Here is a 23,527-nt window from a genome sequence, read left to right on the forward strand (position 1 = left end):
TTTGAGAAGGCAGTGGCGCTCGCACTAACGCCCCAACCTCCTCGCTGTTTCATGCAGGCCAGTGATGTCACGACCATCTACATGGTCTGGGTGCGGCTCAGCCCCACTGACGTGAATGGGGATGATCTGTGCCCAGGCCAGTGAAATAGTCGTCATGTCAATGGCCTGCGGGAAACAGCGAGAAGGTGATGGCCTGTGATGTGCCATTCCTGATATATTCCTGCTAGAAGTTAGGAAGGAGTTGTTAGCAGTTTGTAAAGAAGGTCTAGATGGGTGTTACCAGTTGGGGGGAAGGGGGGTCACGCAAAGACTTTGCGAAGTAATAACTTCGGCTCATCTGAGCCAATACATTCTAAGGGTCCATTCACACGTCCGTTTTTTCTTTCCTGATCTGTTCCGTTTTATGCGGAACAGATCTGGACCAGTTCTGTACCCATTCATTTTCAATGGGTCCTGGAAAAAAAAAAATTGTTCCGTTCCGCATGTCCGAAAGAATATAAAACTTGTCCTATTCTTTTCCGCAAAAATCGGATCCTGGTACAATACAAAGTCAATGGATCCGCAAAAAACGGAAGACATTCGTATGTCATTACGTATGTCATCCGTTTTATGCGGATTCCGTTCCTGGAAATTAAATTTTTATTTTATGAACTTTTATTCACTTTTTTTTTTTTTTTCAAAGAAATCCAAACAACTTTATTGGCTCATTGAAATTTATACATGTTTCCGTTTTTTTGCGGATCCGCAAAAAACGGATGACATACGGAAACATTTTCAGGAAAAAAATAAATAAAAATCGATCCGCAAAAAACGGACCGAAAATCGGGATATAGAAAAATACTGGCGTGTGAATGTAGTTTTATGCAAATCGATTTAGGATGTTTGATCCGAAGTCTATTCGCTCATCCCTAGTCTACATAGCTGCTGCATACACAATTCTATGGTTTGCAAAGGTGTACATAGCTAGCCCACCTAATGTTACCTTTAGCTGCCATCACCAGCACAGCCAGGGGCATAGCTAAAGGCTCATGGGCCCTGGTGCAAGAGCTCAGCTTGGGCCCCCACTTCCCTCAGCGCTTTATGGCGAGGGGAAGGGAAGCACATAGCCTTCCTGCTGCCTAAAGCAAAAACTGACCTGCACACCCCCTCCCCCATGCCAAATTCTTGACTTAACCCCTTCCCTCCAGCCAGAGGTGTAACTTGACCAGCATACACTTTCCATAATACCTGCGTTTTCTTATGCACCACAAGGGTCTTCTGCACCCCCTATAGCTACGCCCCTGAGCACAGCCGGTCAGCAATGCTGGTGCACAAGACGTACCTGAGGCTCCCGAGCTGCAGTGCAAAATCTGGTCCTGGGGCCACTACTAAACAAAGGATGACCTTACATACCGCCATATATGATGACATCACAAGATGAAGCATTGAGCCAGTGGGAATGATGTTACTAGCCCTCACTTTTATTGCCCCTTTTCCCTTAGGGCTCATGCACAACAACGTATTTTTTTTCTGTGTTCGTTCCGTGTTTTTTTTTTTTTGCAGACCGTATGCGGAACCTTTTATTTCAATGGGTCCGCAAAAAAAACAAAGTTACTCCGTGTGCATTCAGTTTCCGTATGTCCGTTCCGCAAATCAATAGAACATGTCCAATTATTGTCCGCGTTACGGACAAGGATAGGACTGTTCCATTAGGGGCCAGCTGTTCCATTCCGCAAAATACGAAATGCACACGGACGTCATCCGCATTTTTTTTGCAGATCCGTTTTTTTGGCGGACGGCAAATACATATGGTGGTGTGCATAAACCCTTAGGTGCATGTGGATCTGCAGGACTGGGGTGGGCCGAGCACGCAGAAGATCCAGACGTATTCTAATAAATCTATACCCACCACAACACCCAGCATCACCCCCGTCATTCTATTCTGCCAGAGGTATTTCTGTGCAGCTCATACACAAAGAGGCCCATCACAGGCGGCGTCTTACCAAACGCCCCTGGTCCTTTATTTCTCTCATGTGCTGCCTGACCTCCATATCTGCTCTGCTCAAATTGTTTTAGCAGAATTAGGAGGTGGCCCCTCCCACCGCAAGCGAGCGATTATGCAAACGAGCTCCTCTGCAGCACACAATAGGGGGGAGCGGTTTCCAGCTGATGTACGCTTAGGTGCAGAGGAGAAGGAGGAGGAAACAGAAGACGGTCCTGCAATATGTAGATGATTTTACATAGACGCGACCCTCCACAGGCTGGTCCGCTATATATCATATAAATCAGGAATATCGAACAGCATTCCTGCAGCTGATATTGCACACGGCATCAAGGCGCACAGACAAAAGAGGGATGACAGGATCACTGCAATAAAAATCCCCTGCCTAAAAGACTATGGGCTGCCACGTATTAGTCTTCATTACTTTGCAGCCTTTTGACAATTGGAGCCGGCTGCAGTTCACCAAATGTGGGCAATAATGTAATCTGATGATATATGAAGAGCCGCTGAAGGGAGCAACCACCGCTCCAGCCTGTGTGTTTTAGCAGCTCCTTCTTTGTCAGCCCCTCCACCCCTTTTCCATTAACCATGACACTTCCAATATCTGCTGGCTCAGCTTTTTTTTTTCTCTTTCTCCCCTGCAGTAACCATGCCAACTCTACCTGCCTCCGTATTATATTACATAGCCATCGGCGGCCACATTACCGAGTCAATAACAGACTGTTGCCTGTTTGGGGGAGATATTGCAAGGCTCCATCTATTGGTAATTAAGCGGCTCGCACAGAGCTCCGCGCACCAGGACGCGTTTCAGCACCATATTGTCTTTGCAATTAAGGATTTTTCAAAACAGTCAGCAATAGCGTAATGTGAAGTGGATTATACTGTATATTTTACATTTTTTTAAATACCTTTTAATTCAGCTTCTGTGTGAAACACATTCACTCATAGTATATGTATATACTGAGATAATACTGGTATATTAGTATCAGTATTATAGGATATGAAAGCGCATCAATATATTTCACTTCAATACTGTCATATCACCGCCTAGTGGACGGCCAAGACTCAGTTAGCATTTGACGTCATTAAAAGGGGTTGTCCGGGCTTTTAGGCCCCTTGCAGACGAGCGTGTCCGGATAGGTTCCGGATGCGTTGCGGCAAACCCGCGCGAGTAGGTACCCAATTGCAGTCAGTTTTGACTGCGATTGCGTTCCGTTGTTCAGTTTTTATCGCACGGGTGCAATGCTTGGGTTTGGGTTCAAGGTTGTGTAGATTGTATTATTTCCCCTTATAACATGGTTATAAGGGAAAATAATAGCATTCTGAATACAGAATGCATAGTACAATAGGGCTGGAGGGGTTAAAAATAAATAAATAAAAAAAAAAAAAAATTAAACTCACCTTAATCCACTTGATCGCGCAGCCCGGCTTCTGTTCTGTCTTAATCTGTGAGGTAAAGGACCTTTGATGACGTCACTGCGCTCATCACATGGTCCATTCACATGATCTTTTACCATGGTGATGGATCATGTGACGGACCATGTGATGAGCGTAGTGACATCACCACAGGTCCTTTTCCTGTGCACAGCAAAGATGAAGACAGAAGAGAAGCCGGGCTGCACGAGCAAGTGGATTAAGGGGAGTTAAATAATTTTTTAATTTTTATTTTTTAACCCCTCCAGCCCTATTGTACTATGCATTTTCCATTAAGAATGTTATAAGGGAAAATAATAATGATCGGGTCCCCATCCCGATCATCCCCTAGCAACCGTGCGTGAAAATCGCACCGCATCCGCACTTGCTTGCGGATGCTTGCGATTTTTACGCAGCCCCATTCACTCCTATGGGGCCTGCGTTGCGTGAAAAACGCACAATATAGAACATGCTGCGATTTTCACGCAACGCACAAGTGATGCGTGAAAATCACCGCTCATGTGCACAGCCCCATAGAAATTAATGGGTCCGGATTCAGTGCGGGTGCAATGCGTTCACCTCACGCATTGCCCCCACGCGGAAAACTCGCCTGTGTAAAAGGGGCCTTACTATTGATAGGTCAACAATATCAGATCGGCGGGGGCGCCGGGTGTCGGACCCCCTGCGCACTCTGTCTCCCTTCCTGTTCATCGCTGCTGTCTATGGCAAAGACCGTCAAACAGCAGCAGCGGACCGGAAGAGAGAAGGCAAGTGTGCACTGCGCGCACCGTCATACAGCTGATCGGTGGGAGTGCCGGGTGTCGATTTCACGTGAGGAATGCAGGAATGCATGTCCGTCGCACAGTGGATCTGCCCAGGATCGGACTGGCCCACCAGAGTACCAGAGAATCCTCCGGTGGGCCCAGTCTATGAAGCAATAATGAGCCTCAAAGGCCCATGAGAAAAATTGCATTTGGGGCTGATCACTGGGCAACTGGGGTCTATGTCTTAGGTTTTGAATCAGTTAGTTAGTTTTTTCTATGGGCACTGAGAATAATTTCCTCCGATGGGCCCAAGGAACCCCAGTACGATGCTGGATCCGCCAGAGCTTTCAGTCTTCTGCAATTAATGACCGCCATACCAGTTCTCACAGGGGTTTCAAACACCTTAATGGCAATTATATGGGGACACTATATAAGGTGGGAACGGTAGTATGAACCAGAAAAAAAATGACACCCACTTAAAAAAAATAAAAAAATAAATGATATAACTAATATATAAAACAGAATTTCTGACAACTTGGAGAGGATGAACCAAGGACCAAATTACATTAACTCCGATAAACCAAACCCCACATTTTGCAGACAATAAATCTAGCGGTAGACAAAGAAGAGATGGAGCTTCATAGCAAAGATCATAGTGGCCCCCATTATACCCAGGACTGAAGGGCCTGATGTGCTTTCTCCTCCTTTCTAGGACCCTTGGACCAATTCCCCACCCCAATTCCGTTACTCCGGAGCGTGGAGCTCTGTCCCAGTTCATGCCACCAATCAAGGCCGGGCCCCTGTCTTCAAGAGGCCCATAGGGGTCGTATGGTATCCATGTATAACCAGCAGAAGAACAGTAATTCCACAGGCATCTATTGGGGTACTTACTTTTCAATGGCTGGTAAAGGGTCGCATTTTCTGGCCAGGGCTCTACAGCTGGGAAAGAAGCAGAAGGACAGGTCAATGTCATCAAACTGCACCTAACACATACATTACATCACTCAAGTCTACTACGAGCAAGCCATAGACGGAACGTGGACAGTAAGTATTGCATAGCACAAATTAGTTTACGTTCCAGGAGCACAACCTGGTTAGTGGTTTATGTCTATGGCGCAAAAATCGAGAAGCAATTTACTCCGCTGGTCGGAAATGCATGCGTTTTCATAGAGAATCCTTTGCATGAGTGCAGATAGCTTTCCTTGTAGGTGCAATGACCAGCATCCTGATTGGAACAGTAGCCGGATCTAGGGCAAACCTTTCCAGTCATGGTCAGCCTGAGCAATGAGCACGCTGTGAATGTAGGAGCTAAATAGCATGGTAGTAAAGACCTTGGATTACTGTGGACTAGTAAGGTGGCTAAGCACCTTAGATAGCTTTCAGCTGAGCCAACAGCGATTCCTCCCGATTCCCCATAAACATGAATGCTCAGCTTGGAGAGCATGCATGTGTTCTCAATGGCGAGAGGCGAACAATCTACTGCCATACACCTCCGGAGAAGGCTTATCTGCCATGAGAACAACAGATCAGGCATGGTGAATCTTAGGCTACTTTCACACTAGCGTTCAGAGCGGATCCGTCTGATGTCTGCACAGACGGATCCGCTCCTATAATGCAGACGTTTGGATCCGTTCAGAACGGATCCGTCTGCATTATAGTTTAAAAAATGGGGACGGATCCGTTTAAAAATTGAGCCATACTGTGTCAACTTCAAACGGATCCGTCCCCATTGACTTACATTGTAAGTCTGGACGGATCCGTTTGCCTCCGCACGGCCAGGCGGACACCCGAACGCTGCAAGCAGCGTTCGGGTGTCCGCTTGTTGAGCGGAGGCTGAACGCTGCCAGACTGATCCGCGTCTACTCAGAATGCATTAGGGCTGGACGGATCCGTTCGGGGCCGCTTGTGAGACCCTTCAAACGGAGCTCACAAGCGGAGCCCCGAACGCTAGTGTGAAAGTAGCCTAAAAGTGACTTATACATTCAACAGCCATCTCTCCTGACTCCCCCGTACATATCCACATTTGGTTCGGCTGAGCAGATATGTATTCATTGGAAAGAGAGGAGAAATCGGCGGTCAGACATTTTCTGCAGCAGCATATCTCCAGGGAGAACCAAAGGATTGGGCAAAAACATTTGCCCGATCCTTCTCTCCGCTGACATCATCTGTAGGGGGAGAGTTGGGAGCTACCCATACACATTACCTGTCGCCCACCATTCTTGGCGGCTTTGGCCAACAATACACTAATGGGTATAAGAGATTTAACATGTCCAACAATTCTTTGTCGCAACATCTGCCACCAGAAGAGAGTCAGAACACCCCCATACACACTAGGTAGGCGGCCGGCCCAGACAAAAATCAATGGGTTCGCCAATGTTCATCTAAGGCTACTTTCACACTCGCGTTTTGGCTTTCCGTTTGTGAGATCCGTTCAGGGCTCTCACAAGCGGTCCAAAACGGATCAGTTTTGCCCTAATGCATTCTGAATGGAAAAGGATCCGCTCAGAAGGCATCAGTTTGCCTTCATTCAGTGGAGGCGGACACCAAAACGTTGCCTGCAGTGTTTTGCTGTCTTCCTGACGAAGCGGAGCTAAACGGATCCGTCCTGGCACACAATGTAAGTCAATGGGGACGTACCCGTTTTCTGACACAATCTGGCACAGTAAAAAACGGATCCGTCCTCCATTGACTTTTAATGGTATTCAAGACGGATCCGTCATGGCTATAGAAGACATAATACAACCAGATCCGTTCATGAAGGATGCATGCGGTTGTATTATTGTAACGGAAGCGTTTTTGAAGATTCATGACGGATCCGCAAAAAACGCTAGTGTCTAATGTGGATGGTTGTCTTTATGCCATGTTCACTTGGGGCTGCTTGGTTATTAGTGGTGCGGTGGAGACACAGAGAGAAGCTCAGTACAGAGGTACATATAGGACTATAGGGACACCATGTGCCACAGGCTCCGTCTACACAAGCAAGAGCACCTGAATCAACATGGTGGCCATCTCTCCGTACAGGAGCTCGTAAATCACAAGAAACGGACATTCCTAAAGATTCAGCCATTATTCCCATCAGTAAGGCCTCATGCACACGACCGTTGTTGTGGTCCGCATCCGAGCTGCAGGCTCAGGTGCGGACCCATTCACTTCAATGGGGCTGCAAAAGATGCGGACAGCACTCCGTGTGCTGTCCGCATCCGTTGCTCCGTTACGTGGTCCCGCAAATAAAATATAACATGTCCTATTCTTCTGCAAATTGCAGAAGGCACACGGGCGCCATCCGTGTTTTGCGGACCGGAAAAAATGCAACGGTCGTGTGCATGAGGCCTAAGGGTCCATTCACACGTCAGTGTGTGTTTTGCGGATCCACAAAACACGGACATCGGCAATGTGCGTTCCGCATTTTGCAGACCGCACATCGCCGGCACTTAATAGAAAATGCCTATTCTTGTCCACAATTGCGGACAAGAATAGGACATGTTTTATTTTTTTCGGGATCAGAATTGCGGACCCAGAAATGCGGATCCAGGCAGCACATCGTGCTGCCCCATAGAAATGAATGGGTCCGCAATTCTGTTCCACAAAATGCGGAACGAAATTGTGGACGTGTGAATGGACCCTCAGTCTTACAAATCAGTAAGGTCGTATTCAGAGGTCATATTTTCGGCTGGTGCACCCTTCGTACGTTGCTTGCCAAAATGGGCTTTCCCGCTTTCTTCTGATGGGTTCAGCTTCTATTTTAAAGGCAAGAAATATACAGACCTCCCCACAAAATAAAACTATATCCGTATGAACGCAGCCTTAAAACTACTTACTGGCACAGTAAGGGTTACGAGCGAAAAAAAATAAAAAATGCAGCATCACTCTTCTGAATCGTGAGCGCAGAGGTGAACAGCATTTGCAGAACAGTAGGCATGGAAATTACACATTGCTACAGCTCTGTCATTTTTCCAATCCATCAACTTGATTAATGTTATAATAACTCCATATAAACTTATCATTCACGCTGTAATGAAGTCAAACCCTGGTTTATTCTTGGACTACTAAACTCCTCTAGGCGTCTGCACAGGTAAATAAAATAGTGGCCATATTTCCAAGCATCCCGTGCATTCAATTAACAGGAGATATCAGAGATCCTGCTGCGTTTTCAGGGTGGACTATTACTTTATGATAAGGGTTATTAAGGGTTAATATAGGATCGTCCCTGAGAACTAATATGGACGGGAATTAAATACCTTACCCCCCTCCCCCGCAGAACACAATATCCGCCACTATTTAAATATTCAATATGGATGCAAACGAAGCATATTATAGGGACTGGTGGTCCTGCAAGGGAGGGTGGTCTGGAGGGTTTTCCATTGACTGGAATCAATTTTCCAGACCGCACTACTTTGAAGGGTCGCCCATTTTGGACAACCCATGTTCATTAGGTGGAAACCCCAATACTAAAGGGTTTTTCATCTGGAAAAAAAGTTTGCAGTCGCTGTAGAAGAAATTAAGCACTGCCAGGCTCCCACTGACATCGAAAGCCATGCATAAAGGGGTTATCTGTAGCTTTAAAACTGATGGCCTATGTATAGGAAAAACCATCAAAATTAGATGGGTGGGCATCTGAATAATGGAACCCCCGTTGTTTGATGGGGTCAAGGTGCCCCCTTATTTACCAACCGCAGCTTCGTACTTTTAGTATCGGCTGCGCCTTGTATAGATTCATCCTGGAATTACCAGTCAGAACCGCGACTAAAAATACAGAGCCGTGCTGGTACACACGCATCGGAGGTGACGCCCACTGACATGCCGCGAGTCCTTCAAACAGCTGACTGGCGGGATGCGAGGAATAGGATGCCCACCAATCCAATACTGAAGGACTACCCTAAAAATAACTGTGATCCTACAGAGCAAAAGCAGTACTGTGCAATTTGGGCCCTCCTCTAGGACCTCAAGCAGGGAATATAAAAGGAGAGGTTAGAGATACTAGACAACCCCATTGAGAGATATAGATAACACCATTTATCAGACAAGATATTAGGTACTACCAAGATATCAAAATACTATACAACCAAGATAAGATACCAAGCTACTAGACACCATTTCTAGAGTGATAGAGCTACTAGAGTTTGGCTTTTAGGCCTAAAAGTAGAACCCATGAGAGATACTAGACAACTCCATTTACTAGCTACTACCAAGATACTATACAAACCCATTTCTAGAGTAATAGAGCTACTAGAGATTGGCTTTTAGGCTTAAAAGTGGTGACACATGAGGAATGGTGTATTTACAGAATGTGATTGCTACACACCAACCATAGCAAACAATCCATCTCAGATTACGGAGGTCCTTTTTCCTTGAAGCATATGGGTGGGGAAAGAGACAAGGCAAAAGGGTTTGGCTAAACTTACACAAAATGCTAAATAAGGTTTTTTTCAAAGATAAATGTAGATGCTGTGGGCATCAAAAAAATGGTTTGCAAAGCTTGAAAAGATCTGCCGGGCGAGGAGCATCCATGGCGCTCATGAGATTGGCTACAAGTCGCACATGTGCTGGAGATAATGATCAATTTACCGGTCAAGATCAAAAGGTAAAGATCCTGGTTCGGTTTATTCACTTATATGGACAAGTTATTGTAGTGATCACTCAAATGAGCGGATCCCAATGACAGCGGCCAGTGCGAAGCCTTCTTTTTGGAAGAGAACCCCTTTCATGTGTGTAACAGCCACCTGTCTGTAGTCTAAATCGGATGGAATTGAAGAGCCATAAAATGTCTTCTTCATTAGTCATAATCAATAAGTATATGGTAAGAGGGTTGTTATTATATACTCTCCAATAGCCGTCAGTTCCACCCACATTTGCAAAAGGGCAGATCAATTTTATAAGAGATACCAAAAATCAATAGACTAAAACATCAGACTACTAGAGGTCAACACAAGCCGATAGATGGGACTGATGACCCACCGGCACAGCACACAACTGAGCTCCGCTCGGCTTAAGTAAAGATGTTCTGTGGTTGGAATTATCTGAAGATCTGTCAAAGGTTTTTCAACACCAGACAGAAATACAAAGCGGTTTTGTAAAAGAACTGAAAACCCCTAAGGATAATATTTGTTTTTCCAAGACGAAGCCAATTTATCTTATTGATAGTAATATACATGTTCCTAGATATTTAACAGATAGAAAATTCATTATACACTTCACCCGACTAAGTAGAAGACATTTTCTAATAACTTACAGTCTGTATTGCATTTTCGGTCTTATTAAATTGATTTACAAGACCACGAAAATTAGTCTTAAGCAATTTTAATAGAAGTTTCAAAGTATGAATGTTTGTTAGATATACTGATGATTAAAATGTTCACTTGCCAACCGGGAGGAAAAGTCGCGCGCAGACAATTTTATAGCAGAATCTATTACATCTTAATGCTTTCCTAATTAATCAGAAGGAGAGCTGGATAGCTTCGAAAATATAAGCATCTGAAAAGAAGGTAACTGCTGAAGAAGAAATGACTAAGTACACAACAGCTCATCATGGCTGGAGAACGGGAGCACACTACCTTTTCTGGTCTGAGGGCCTCTGTAGGGTTGCCCATTTAGGAAGACCCTTGGCCATATACCCAGCGTCAAACAGGGTGGTCACCAGCACAAGACAATTCGCTGAGAGTCACTGACATGACAGGCTATCACTGAAGGTCGCTATGTATTACATGGTCATTCATTAAAGGGGTCTTCTCAGAAAGGACATTTATCTCTCATCCACTGGATAGGTGATAAATGTATGACCAATGGGATCCACCTGCTGGGACCTTCACTGGTCATTAGGAAGGTAGTGGAGCACGTTTGCTGCTGTTTCCTTTAAAGTCTATAGGGCGAACAGAGACAGCCAAGTACCGAACGCTGCCATTTCTATCAGCACCAAAAGCTTTGGATGGAGCAGTAAGCAGACATGCTCCACCACCCTTCTATCCAAACTCCTCATCATGGTCATGATTCCCGTTCTAGTGATTGCTGGTCCTAGCAGTGGGTCTCCATCGATCTTGAGCTTATATTACACCTGCAGATTTGCAGGCGATCGTCGGGAGGGAAGCGTTCCTTCCTGGCAATCGCCTGCTCGCTAGCGGTGGAGATCGCTGCTATTACATGCGGCGATCTCCTCCTCAGTATGGGGAGGAGCGATCGCTAATGCCATCACTTGTCCCCATAGTGAATCACTGTTTGCCGTCAGCAGAGCGCTGATTGCACATTAGGCTAATCAAACCTGTCAAAAGACTTCAATTACCCGATGAACAAGTGTTTGCTCGTTCATTGGGTAATCACCGGCAGTATTTACTGCCAGATCATCGCTAACAAGCGTTCATACGAAGGTGGGTGTAATAAGCTTGCTTGTTTGTCAGGTGATTGGTGCCATGTTTACAGAGGCTAACCACGCTCATCCCTGATCACTGGCACATGTAAAAGGGCCCTAGAACAACTTACAACTGTAACATCTCAACCCGTCATACACGCCTTCACAGAGTTGAGCTACAATATGGCTGCAAAACACTACTGGAAAGATTCATCAATTATTTACGCCACTGTTGTGGCATTATAAAGTTTAAATTTATAGCCCACATTATATTTGCACCATAATTTGTGTCTTATTGAGTTTCTTGTCTCTTTTCTAAAGTGGAAAGAAAAGGGGCAGAGCTTAGCGGGAGGGGCGGAGCCCATCATAGACCGCCAGATTTACTATAACTTGCTCCAGAACCAGGAGTAAGTTATAGCTGGCGTGGATTTGAGTTTCTGGCAAACAGAGTGCCAGAAATGCGCCTAATGTATTAAAAAGCATCTTCCTCTTAATAAATTAGGCGCACCTTACTCCGGCACACAGGGAATCAAGAATGGTGTATGGGAACACCAGTCTTGATAAACCCTCCCCTATAGTCCTGTAAAATAACCCATCAAAGGTGGAAGTTAGAAGAGTCGGTGCTAGTGGATCATACAGCACTTTATGGGGGCACCATGGGGGGGGGGGGTCTACTGGTCTGTAATACTGAATAATTGACTTAAATGAGCGTTGTACATTTGTTATGCTGTAGTCATAAGAGTTACTATCCTCACCTTTCTGCAGCGATGCCACACTCCTTCGTTCCTGGCTGTTGGAGTTGCCCTACCATGGCAATGTGGTGCAGATTCATGAACTCATCAAGGCCTATAGACACAGCCTTCAGGTCCTTCCTCCATTGCCGGCGTGGCCACTTGTTTACGCCTCTAACGCTCCTAGGACTTGAAGTACCACTGTTCACTGCCTCTGGTTATCACTTCAGAGGATCTCTTAGACTTCACCCTCCAGTGTAGGGCAGAATTATTGGGCCAATTGTAGGGCATGAACATTCAAATGACAGGACATCACCCTGTACTGACAAACAATAAAATATTATGGGAATGAATGATCATAGCAATGATCATTCATCCCCATAGAGGGTGGATGACTGATGCATGTAAAGGCAGCTGAGCAAGTCGGCAATGATCTGAAATAAATGGTTCGTTCTCAACCATTGCCTATTGTATGGGCCCATGGAAATGGGGCCTTGGTCTGTATACGTTGAATATTGTATAGAGCAGCGATGGCGAACCCTTTACAGACCAAGTGCCCAAACTGCAACTCAAAACCAAACTATTTATTGCAAAGTCAATTAAACCTGAATACTGAGGTTTTAGTTTAGAAAAAACAACTCATACATTAACATGGGCCGGACTGGGCCTTAAAAGCAGCCCTGGCACATAAAGCTCACCAGCCCACAAGCATAAAATGCTACACAGCAATTTTGGGTCAGGACGAGGACCTATGTATAAGGGCTCATGCACACAAACTTATTTTCTTTCCGCTTCCGTTCCGTTTTTTTTTTGCAGACCGTATGCGGAACCATTCACTTCAATGAGTCCACAAAAACAATGGAAGGTGCATTCCGTTTCCATATTTCCATTCTGCAAAAAACTAGTGCACGTTCTTTTATTGTCCGCAAATCACGGTCTGAGGCCCCATTCAAGTGAATGGGTCCTGCAAAAAATACGGAACGCACACGGAACACATCCGTATGTCATCCGTATTTCGTGGATCCATACTGTAGAAATGCTATGCCCAGCCCATATTGCTCATGTGTTTGGTGATTAATAAGTTACTGTTTCCGTTTCCGATCCGCAAAAAACAGATCGCATACGGAAACCATACGGATATGTTTTGTGGAATAACGGAACGGATGAGGACTTAAATCAGAGAGAGAAAAAAAAACTCGGATACGGAACAACGGATCAGTATAATGTATAGCTCATTACCTTCTTACAACATCCATATTCAGGGCAGTATATTACATAACTCATCATCTCCTTACATAAATCCTCCAATGGAGGATCTATATAATATTGAAACCATATACAGGCCTGAAGCCTACCCAATAATCGACTCGGGGGTCCCGTATGGGAGTCCAGGAGCGCTGAGGCTCCAGGGTGGGAGCTGGAAACGCAGCAGAGTGTCTGACGTCAGCACTCCTTCCTGCGCATGGCAATGTTGCTGATGGCCTGGTGAAGGGTGGGCACGATGCCAGGATCACCATGCCTCACATTTAAAGAGCGGACTGGCCGGCCCCCATATTGCCGGTCTGGGCCAGCCTGCCTATAATGCTGCCCGGCGTGCGTGCCCACAGAGAAGGCTCCGAGTGCCCCCCTAGGTTTGCCACCAATGGTATAGAGCGTCCATTCATCTGGTATGTGACCATAAGGCAACCAGTTGTCTCAAATATTTGGATGTTTGTTCAAAGCGGGACTGGCACTGGTCAATGTCACTCTCCATCTCAAACTACAATATTAACAGGATTTAGGAGGAGAAGCTCATTCAATAATTCTCATCCAGAGCAGGAATCGTTAATGGGGGGTTTTTAAGAACACGGTGATAATTTCAGAGGTGGGCATTTTATTCCCTAAGCATACATTTCTGTTTCTCCATGTGTAAAACTGTGAGAAATTTCCCTGAGATGATTAACTACTGCACGGGCTCTTGCAAAATATCAATAGCAAGAGAGCAGATCGCACAGTCGGGAACTCAGTGGCTCCAGAAAGCCATATCTCATTAAAATTATAAGAGCGTGCAGCCAGAAAGAACACAATTAGGAGGGTTTTGATTGGCGGACATGCTAGCCTGGACATGCCAACCATGGCGAAGAGGCTTAACGGACTGATTCACTGCTCCTCATTTCACTGCTCCAAATCTCAATTTCCTCAATTTTCTCAAACTACTCCAGACACGGAGACCGAGCCAAAAAGGTTAACTATTCACAAGGACGCACAATCGATGATAAATATTCCCAGCACTGGTTCTGATCTTGCGTTAGGAGACGCAGACAACATCTTAGGACAGTAGATTTCATAAAGCGGAAACAACCTATGACATTAAAGGTGTTGTCTGGTTTCCACTATTGATGATCTATCCTCAGGAAAGGCCGTCAATATCAGATCGGGGGGGGGGTCCAACTCCCAGAATAACCGCTGATCAGTGGTGGGGACCAGTGGAGATCCAGCCGCAACCCGGCAAATAAAACTGCTGCGTGGCCGACTCTTGACATATTTGCCTGGCAGCGGCTGGATCTCTGCCGGTCCACATTATAGTTAATGGGGGCCCAAGGGCTTCCCACACGCTTCCAGCAATGCCGGATCCAGACAGCCCGCCAGAGGTGTCAAGCGCTGATGTGAAACTAGCCTATACAACTCCTTCGATGGAGAGTAACTACAATTGCTTTGTTCCATTCAAGTGAATAGGGCGGAGGAGCTGTAATTGCTCTGCTAACCGCTGCAATGTCAACGGTGAGCAGGTAAACAGTGAAGAGAGCGCAGTGCTCATATGAGCGCTGCAGTCTGTTCAAACAGCTGGTCGGCCGAGGTGCTGGGAGTCGGACCCCACCAATCTGATTCTGATGACTAGAGATGAGCGAATTTCATATTTTGAAATTCGTTCACGCTTCGTTTGGTGGTAAAAGGTGAATTACGTTATGGATACTGTTACCACGAACCATAACGCAATTCTATGACGGAACGCCTTTAGAGGCATTCCGTTATTCATTCCGTCATAATAGAAATCTATGGGCTGCAAAACGGATCTGTCTCGTTTCCATTGTGCAGGGGAGTCCTCTCCAGCATAACGGAAACGGGACGGATCCGTTATGCAGGCCATAGACTTATTATGACAGAATGAATAACAGAATGCCTCTAAAGGTATTCCGTTATGCATTCAGTCATGGAACTATGTGTGAGGACAGTGTACGAGAGAGTCCGAGTTTGACGTGGCTCCAGGGTGGCTTGGCCTAAGGCCAACTAGAGACTCAACCAGAAATTGGCGTCAGCAGTTGTCATCCTGGAAATAGAGGATGGAACATGAGGCCCCAGGTGACCAGTGCAGTAAATGGCAAAGTTACTGTCAAGGAGAACGGGACCCGCACCTACAAGGAGAACGGAGTGGGGGGATTGTGGCTGGAGGACCTCGGGTTTCCTGGGACCGGCCACCACCAAGCGCTGCTCCCATGCGAGTGAATAGGAGCACCCCGCGCATGCGCAGCCCCCGCTCCCATTCATTTCTATAGGGCCAACGGAAATAGGCTATTTTCGGCGGCCCCATAGAAATGAATGGAGGGTGGCTGCGCATGTGCAGTGCGCCCTCCACTACTTTCCCCACTCCGTTCTACGTGTAGCGATATGCCCTCAATGCCTGTGATGGCAAAACCCCTTTAAAGGACAGGTTGAGAACAAGATGGGTCGATGGGATGTTGCTTCCTACCACAGCACGCTCCTCCTGGCATTATTGATGGGTTTGCACCAGCCTCCTGTATACAATGCCCTGGCTCCTCCAGGGACCAGAATCACCCAGCCCAACCTCAGCGGAGTGGGAGTAGTCTGTATGCCATTGCCAGCAGCGCTTGTGTTTTTCCACAGCTCACTCTCTTTCTGAACAATTCAAGTCCACAGCTCGTCGCAGGGTCACGGCCCCTGCAGAATACCGCATAAACTGTAACTTGGAAATACACACACAGCTCCACTTGACAGTAACTTTGCCATTTACCGCACTGGTCACCTGGGGCCTCATGTTCCATTCTCTACTTCCAAGATGACAACTGCTGACGCCAATTTCTGGTTGAGTCTCTAGTTGGCCTTAGGCCAAGCCACCCCGGAGCCACGTCAAACTCGGACTCTCTCGTACACTGTCCTCACACATAGTTCCATGGGCTTCATTCCTCCTCAGCCTCCCAGTTAAAGGGGTTGTCCCACAAAAAATATTCTACCATTATTAAACCAGCACCGGGGTCTGAATACTTTTAGGGTAATTACACATAATTAAACATTTAGCATAGCCACTGAGTTATTCAATAAAATGTATCTGTATAGCGCCACCTGTTTTTTTCTTATTTCTTTGTCCTACTTACTGAGATGGTCGCACATGCTCAGTTTCATCCTTCAACTGCCTCCTGAGCTGTGATAGGTAGAGCTGAGACACGCCCCCTTAGCTGCAGCAGAAAAGACACTCCCCTTGAGCAGTCAGCTTGATATAAATTTAGCCGAGCAATGAATGAGGAGATCTCTGGATCCATGTGAGGTACAGGGCTGGTTCTAGCTTTGTTAGAATTAGATTGTCATGTACTATATATGATGTCTGATTTTCATTTTTTACATTAATCATGGGATAACCCCTCTAATCATTTGGTTTCTCCCACTGAAACACATCTCGGTTGCTGACTAGGTCCTGACCTCCACTCAGTCTCACCGTAGGTTTCTCTGTCACTCACACTCAGCAAAGACACCGGGCACACACCCATTTGGACACACCTCAACCTCACCTACAGATGCTGCAGTGCAACGTTTTGAGTGATGCAACATCGAGTCAGTCAACAGGCACCACATAATGGCCCCTTCCGACTGACACCTCCTTCTGCACGATGGCATCCAGGAATTCAGTTCCCAGTATCGTCAACTAAGGGCTCTTTCACACTTGCGTTGTTCTTTTCTTCCGGCATAGAGTTCCGTCGTCGGGGCTCTATGCCGGAAGAATCCTGATCAGGATTATCCCAATGCATTCTGAATGGAGAGAAATCCATTCAGGATGCATCAGGAACGGAACGGAACGTTTTTTGGCCGGAGAAAATACCGCAGCATGCTGCGCTTTTTGCTCCGGCCAAAAATCCTGAAGACTTGCCGCAAGGCCGGATCCGGAATTAATGCCCATTGAAAGGCATTGATCCGGATCCGGCCTTAAGCTAAACGTCGTTTCGGCGCATTGCCGGACTCGACGTTTAGCTTTTTCTGAATAGCGTCCTGGCAGCCATGGTAACCAAAGTCCTGACAGCCATGGTAAGTGTAGCGGGGGAGCAGTGTACTTACCGTCCGTGCGGCTCCCGGGGCGCTCCAGAGTGACGTCAGGGCGCCCCAAGCGCATGGATCACGTGATCACGTCATTCATGCACATGGGGCGCTCTGACGTCATTCTGGAGCGCCCCGGGAGCCGCACGAACTGTAAGTATACCGCTCCCCGCTCCTACTATGGCAACCAGGACTTTAATAGCGTCCTGGCTGCCATAGTAACACTGAACGCATTTTGAAGACGGATCCGTCTTCAAATGCTTTCAGTACACTTGCGTTTTTCCGGATCCGGCGTGTAATTCCGGCAAGTGGAGTACACGCCGGATCCGGACAACGCAAGTGTGAAAGAGGCCTAACAGGAATGATAACACCACTGAGACAATGGTTCCCCAACTCCAACTGGGACGCGCCAAGGGGTGCCTGGCCACTGCGAGTACGTGGCCTACACAATAAGAGCTCATATCAATCATATTAGCATATTTAAAGGGATTGTCCGAGACTTTAATACTGACGGCCTATCACAAGGATAAGTCTCCAATATCGGATTTGTGGGGGTCTGACTTCCGGCACCAAAAGTTTACGAGGCACAGTGCCATACATGTCATAGGGACAGAGCTATGCGTGGTACCACACACAGCCGCTACAGAGTGCCGGTTCATGAAGAGGCCGGAGCGCTTGTCTGAGTGCTGCAGCCCCGTCAAACAGGTGATCGCTGGAGGTACCAGGAGTTGGACCACCAACAATCTGATATTGATGGACTATCCTATGGAGAAGTGCAAATCACGTAACATACATGAAGTGTAAACCCGGCCTAACTGCGATAGGGGTCATAGTGCCGTGTAGTGACGTCTGAACCGTATAATTACATGCATCCACATCTACAAAGGATCTCCTGCCGGTATACAGACATCTGCTTCTGACGTGGCCAATAAACGTGAAGCCAGCTTACCAGCATTTCCATCGCCTATGTCAGCCCAGCGTGAAGACGCACGCCGCGCGCTTTACGGCTTTCTGTCAGTGACATTGTCTTCACTAAATCGTTTCCGTATGTCCGTATTTCCGTTACACAAAAAAATAAAACATGTCCTATTATTGTCCGCATTACGGACAAGGATAGGACTGTTCTATTAGGGGCCAGCTGTTCCGTTCTGCAAAATACGGAATGCACACGGACGTCATCTGTATTTTTTTTGCAGATCGCAAAATACATACGGTTGTGTGCAAGAGGCCTTAGGGGGCAAAGTCTGACACCAAAGACAGAGTCCCTGTGCCATATACCATCCCCTGCTATAGGAACAAGACAGTGTAACAATTTTACATGGAGTGTTCCTTTAAGGCATTGTTCACATTGGCATTTATGTTCCATCCCAATATATTTGAATAGGAGATTATAAATGAATGGATTACATTAGAAAATGGATCTTTCGCATCAGTCATGACATCTGGTACATATGGAGAAATCACTGAAATAAAACGCTTGCGCCCTGCACTACTTCTACTTGTGCGATGCGACTTGTGTGCATTTTTTTTCCTCCTTTTTAATGGAAGTTAGATCATCCTTCATCCTTCCTCCGCTGTCGCAGAATAATCACATTTATCTATCATTCACTTTACAGAATAGTTATAGAACTTCAAATTCCATTAAGGGTGCATTCACATGACTGGATTAATCTTGCGGTACACAAAATCCGGAGGGCGTCCGTGTTGCATCTAGTTGTTTAGTTTTTTTTGCGGATCCATTGTAACAATACCAGCACTTGTCCACAAAACAGACAAGAACAGGACACGTTCTATCTTTTTTACGGGGCCACAGAAGGGACATACGGATGCGGACGGCATACGGTGTGCTCTAAGCTTTTTTTTGCGGAACTATCAAAATGAATGGGTCCGCATCCGATCCGCAAAGAATGCGGATCAAAAATACGGTCGTGTGAATGGGGCCTAAATAGATATAACTCCAGGATGTATCTGTAGTCCAGAGCTGCACTCACAATTCAGCACAACTTAGAGGTACAATATTCTACTATTTGGCTCAGTGGGGCACATTCTGTAATGGAATCGTACTTCTCAAGCCCGGGCAAAGTTTCCCGATGCCTACAATTTCATACCGGTAGGACACAACTGGTGGAGTTGGTCTGAGTGATTCTGGAAGCAGCAGTGGCATGGCCGAGCGGCTGGTCATACTCCTCCATTCATCATCTACACTACATACTATGGAACAGGTAATCTTAAAGGGGTTAGGCCAAATGCACACGGCCGTGTTCCGCGGCCGAGAGCGGTCCGTGGTATGCCGGGCTGGATTTCTGTTCAGAGCAGGAGCGCACGGCGTCATTGGTTGCTATGACGCCGTGCGCTTCATGCCGCAGCTGCACTACAGTAATACACTCGTATAGTGTATTACTGTAGTGCAGCGGCGGCATGAAGCGCACGGCGTCATAGCAACCAATGACGCCGTGCGCTCCTGCTCTGAACAGAAATCCAGCCCGGCATACCACGGACCGCTCTCGGCCGCGGAACATGGCCGTGTGCATTAGGCCTTATGCAGTTTTTTTAAAACTGATGATCTATCCTCTGGATAGATCATCAGCATCTGATCGGCGGGGGTCCGACACCCAGGACCCCCGCCGATCAGCTGTTTGAGAAGGCAGTAGCGCCGCCCTTCTCACTGTTTACCGCAGGCCCAGTGACGTCACGACTAGTATCAATGGCCTGGGCGGGGCTAAGCTCTGTTCACTTGAATGGAGCTTAGCCCCTCCCAGGCCAGTTGATACTAGTCGTGACGTCACTGGGCCTGCAGTAAACAGCGAGAAGGGCGCAGCGCTACTTCCAGCGCCGCTGCCTTCTCAAACAGCTGATCGGTGGGGGTCGGACCCCCACAGATCAGATGCTGATGATCTATCCAGAGGATAAATCATCAGTTTAAACAAACTGCAGAACCCCTTTAATGCCAAAGACGTACAGTAATCTCTGGCCAGGGGTGGACCTGGAAAAAAAGGAAAAAGTGATCCCATGTTGTAGGCGGGTCCAAATTGACAGAAGGCGGGACATCAGAACAGAAGTAGGCAGGGCCAACAATACATTCGTGCAGGGCAATATACCGCCGCGGCTGCACCAAATCACCAGAAATACTGCCACCTGCACCACAGTATTCAACTGTGTTACCGTCCTGAGGACATAGATACAGTTGAATTCAGGAGGGCACCTGCAGCTGCTGTCCAAGCGCGTAGGAGAGAATCAGATCATTATGTACATAGGCTGGCGGCCATGAGGAGGTCTTGAGTGGCCCTCCTAGGCATCGGCCCACCGGGAAACTTCCCTGTAGGGTCTATAAAAGTTAAATAGTCAGGGTGTTTCTGACAACAAGCTTGCTGACAGTTTCCAATGACAGCCGGCAGAATTGTGAATTCAGCCATTTACTATGATACGGTCTGGAACTCAGATTTAGCGCAAGGCGTTGAGAAATGTCCTGCGTAACGCACCCATTTACCCCACAGGAGGCCATGAGGATGCAACGATCCAATATCCGCGTTTTATATCACGTAAACATAGAACGATTCATCTATGGAAAGCCTGACGACCGGATATTCCATTGTAATCCTCCAAAATGGAGATAACTGCTCGGCTATGGCGGAACAATCTATTGACAACTTCCTCCTGACAACTCTGACTTGTTTGGGCAGGGGACATGCTTCTAGTCACTGCCAGTTCTGGCCTGGTACTACAAGTCCCAGCAAACACCGACAGGCTTGTAGCTTCCCAGTCACCTACTGCCCACCTGTGATGAATGAGGCTGCATGGGAAACTGCCGCCATGTCTGTGCTGTCTGCCATCACCACACACACAGGCTCTGGTGCAGGCACGGCGAGCTTACCTGCTATCTGCGACACAAACGCTTCAGTAACCAGAGACATCGCCAAGAATCCTCCGCTCCACATGCAAGGTTAAGGTCACAATAACAGGAAGTCTATCAACGGGTGACAGCGAGACCCGGGACTACTTCCGTCTGTATCCAAGGTAACGGGGGATGCCATTAAATGTTAGTTGTTTGACACTAAATAAAGTTTATAAAATAAAAAAAAAAAAGAAGAATCGCGGTCTGCTTGAGAACTGCTCTGGAGGAGAGATGATCACGTGACTGAGCTGACTGAATCACACACGCCATTTTTGTGTTGGGCAAAGTAGTGAACAGCCCTGTATTTTAGTTTGGGGAAAGTGAGGGTAATTGGAGGCATTCCTTCAGATTTCGGGGTCTTCTCGAAGTTTGCAATGAATATGACTTCTAAGTTTTACCATTCATAAAAAAGTGAAGCTAGACGTTCATTAATTGCATACTTGGCAGCTTGTTGTGGCAATGTTTAAAATAAAATTCAATTTTTTTTTATTTTTTTTTACAACAATTCTTCTTTTTATTAAATATGAAAGAAATTGAATAACTTTGTCTTGTACTAATTTGAGCTGTATGTTGTTTTCTTCTCCATTCACACCCAAATAATGCAAAGAGAGTTATTATTTGTACAGGTTCCTGGGCAGCTCATAACCACCACAGCCCAGGACCTGAACAGGTGGGTTAAAAAAAGGACCCCCATGGATCTCTGTAATGGCCAAGACTTCATAAGAATAAAATCAGCGGTGGGTATCGCCTCTCCAGGGGAACAAAAGAAAGAAAGATGCCAATTTCATTGTTTTCTAAGCAGTTCTTTTTTCAGGGTACGTCTGCAGCATTTCTGCTGAAAAAAACGTGGATTTTGTTACAGAAATGCTGATCTAACACAGATTTCACTCTTTGGATTGCAAAGGGTGAAATGTGCAATGAAAATCCACAGCATAAATTGACATGCTGCACATTGGGCCTCGTTCACATTTTATGTCCATGTGAAAAAAAAATCAGTGTTTGATGCGTGAAGATGTCCGTGAAGGATCCATGTTTGGTCCATGTGTCTGTTTTTTACCCCACATGTGTCAACCGTATTCCATGGACACCGCTGAGCTGAGAATTAATTTTCAGAGCATTGCCTACCAGTGGTCAGTGAAAAACAGACCAAACATGGACGCAGCACAGATGCCATCCGTGTTGTGTCTGTGTTTTTTTATGGGCCTTTAGACTATAATGGGCGTGTTTGATCTGCATCACGGACCAAAGTATTGAATGTCTTTGAGATTTTTTTCACTGACCCACGGTCAGTAAAAAAATACGGATGTTTGAACAGACATATTAAACTCAATGGTTATGTGTGCTGTCTGCAAAAAATGCAGGAAAAACAGAAATATGAACAAGGCCTTTAAGGCTATGTACACCTTCGGAGGCAATTTTCTTTTATAATTGCATTATACAAAAAAATAAAAATTTAAATTGGCCTTTGTGAAAAAATATTGAGCTGTTCTGTCACAACGGGTTGTTTTTCTAGCTGTGTGACTGGTACTTTCACTTTGTGGCGGTCATTTAATAAAACTTATCTCTAAATTACTGAGAGGTCAAAAACATTTATTTAGGCCACATTCTTATCAGTAGGATAAGAGCTGAGTTATGATGAGTGTTTATAATGTCAGAGGGCAGAGATATGGAGTCCGTCTGCTCCTGGTCTGACGTAAAATACAGATCCAAAGGGTGCTACTAGAGCAAGGACTCCATATTTTTAATAAAGACCAATTTAAAAAAAAAATTTGGTCAAAATTAGTACGATGCAATATAAAAATAAAAAAAAATTGCCCCAAATGTGTACATAGGCTTTAGAATTTACCTAAACCTTTACATAAACTTTATTAAAACTTATTGTACATGTAACATAAATAGAATATTTCTATTATACTTTTTTTTTTTTACCTAGCGAAATAGGCTCCTGAAGTTCAGGTGCCTATAGCACTTTGCAGTCCGTACACTCGTACACTGATGTGTATGGGAGTACAGATTTCACTGGGGCCGCAGAGAGCGAATCACTGCCTCTGCCTGTACCAGCTCCGCTCACTAAAAGCTCTGCATAGTCATCACCTGTGTGCTATG

At 46.1% G+C, this 23,527-nt stretch overlaps 1 protein-coding gene across 1 annotated transcript in view; it reads right to left on the minus strand.

Moving 5' to 3' along the window:
* The window catches only part of MTX2 (metaxin 2), a 77,308-nt gene extending 55,765 nt beyond the window's left edge, over positions 1–21,543 (minus strand). The window contains exons 1-2 of the mRNA XM_040439966.1: positions 21,401–21,543; positions 5,050–5,097 (exon numbers count right to left, since the gene is read on the minus strand). Coding sequence (XP_040295900.1) covers positions 5,050–5,097; positions 21,401–21,464 — 112 coding nt within the window. The 5' untranslated portion in view covers positions 21,465–21,543. The remainder of the gene's footprint in view (positions 1–5,049; positions 5,098–21,400) is intronic.
* Between the last annotated feature and the right edge of the window lie 1,984 nt (positions 21,544–23,527).

The sequence above is a fragment of the Bufo bufo genome, chromosome 7 (assembly GCF_905171765.1).
Source record: "Bufo bufo chromosome 7, aBufBuf1.1, whole genome shotgun sequence".
Lineage (NCBI taxonomy): Eukaryota > Metazoa > Chordata > Amphibia > Anura > Bufonidae > Bufo > Bufo bufo.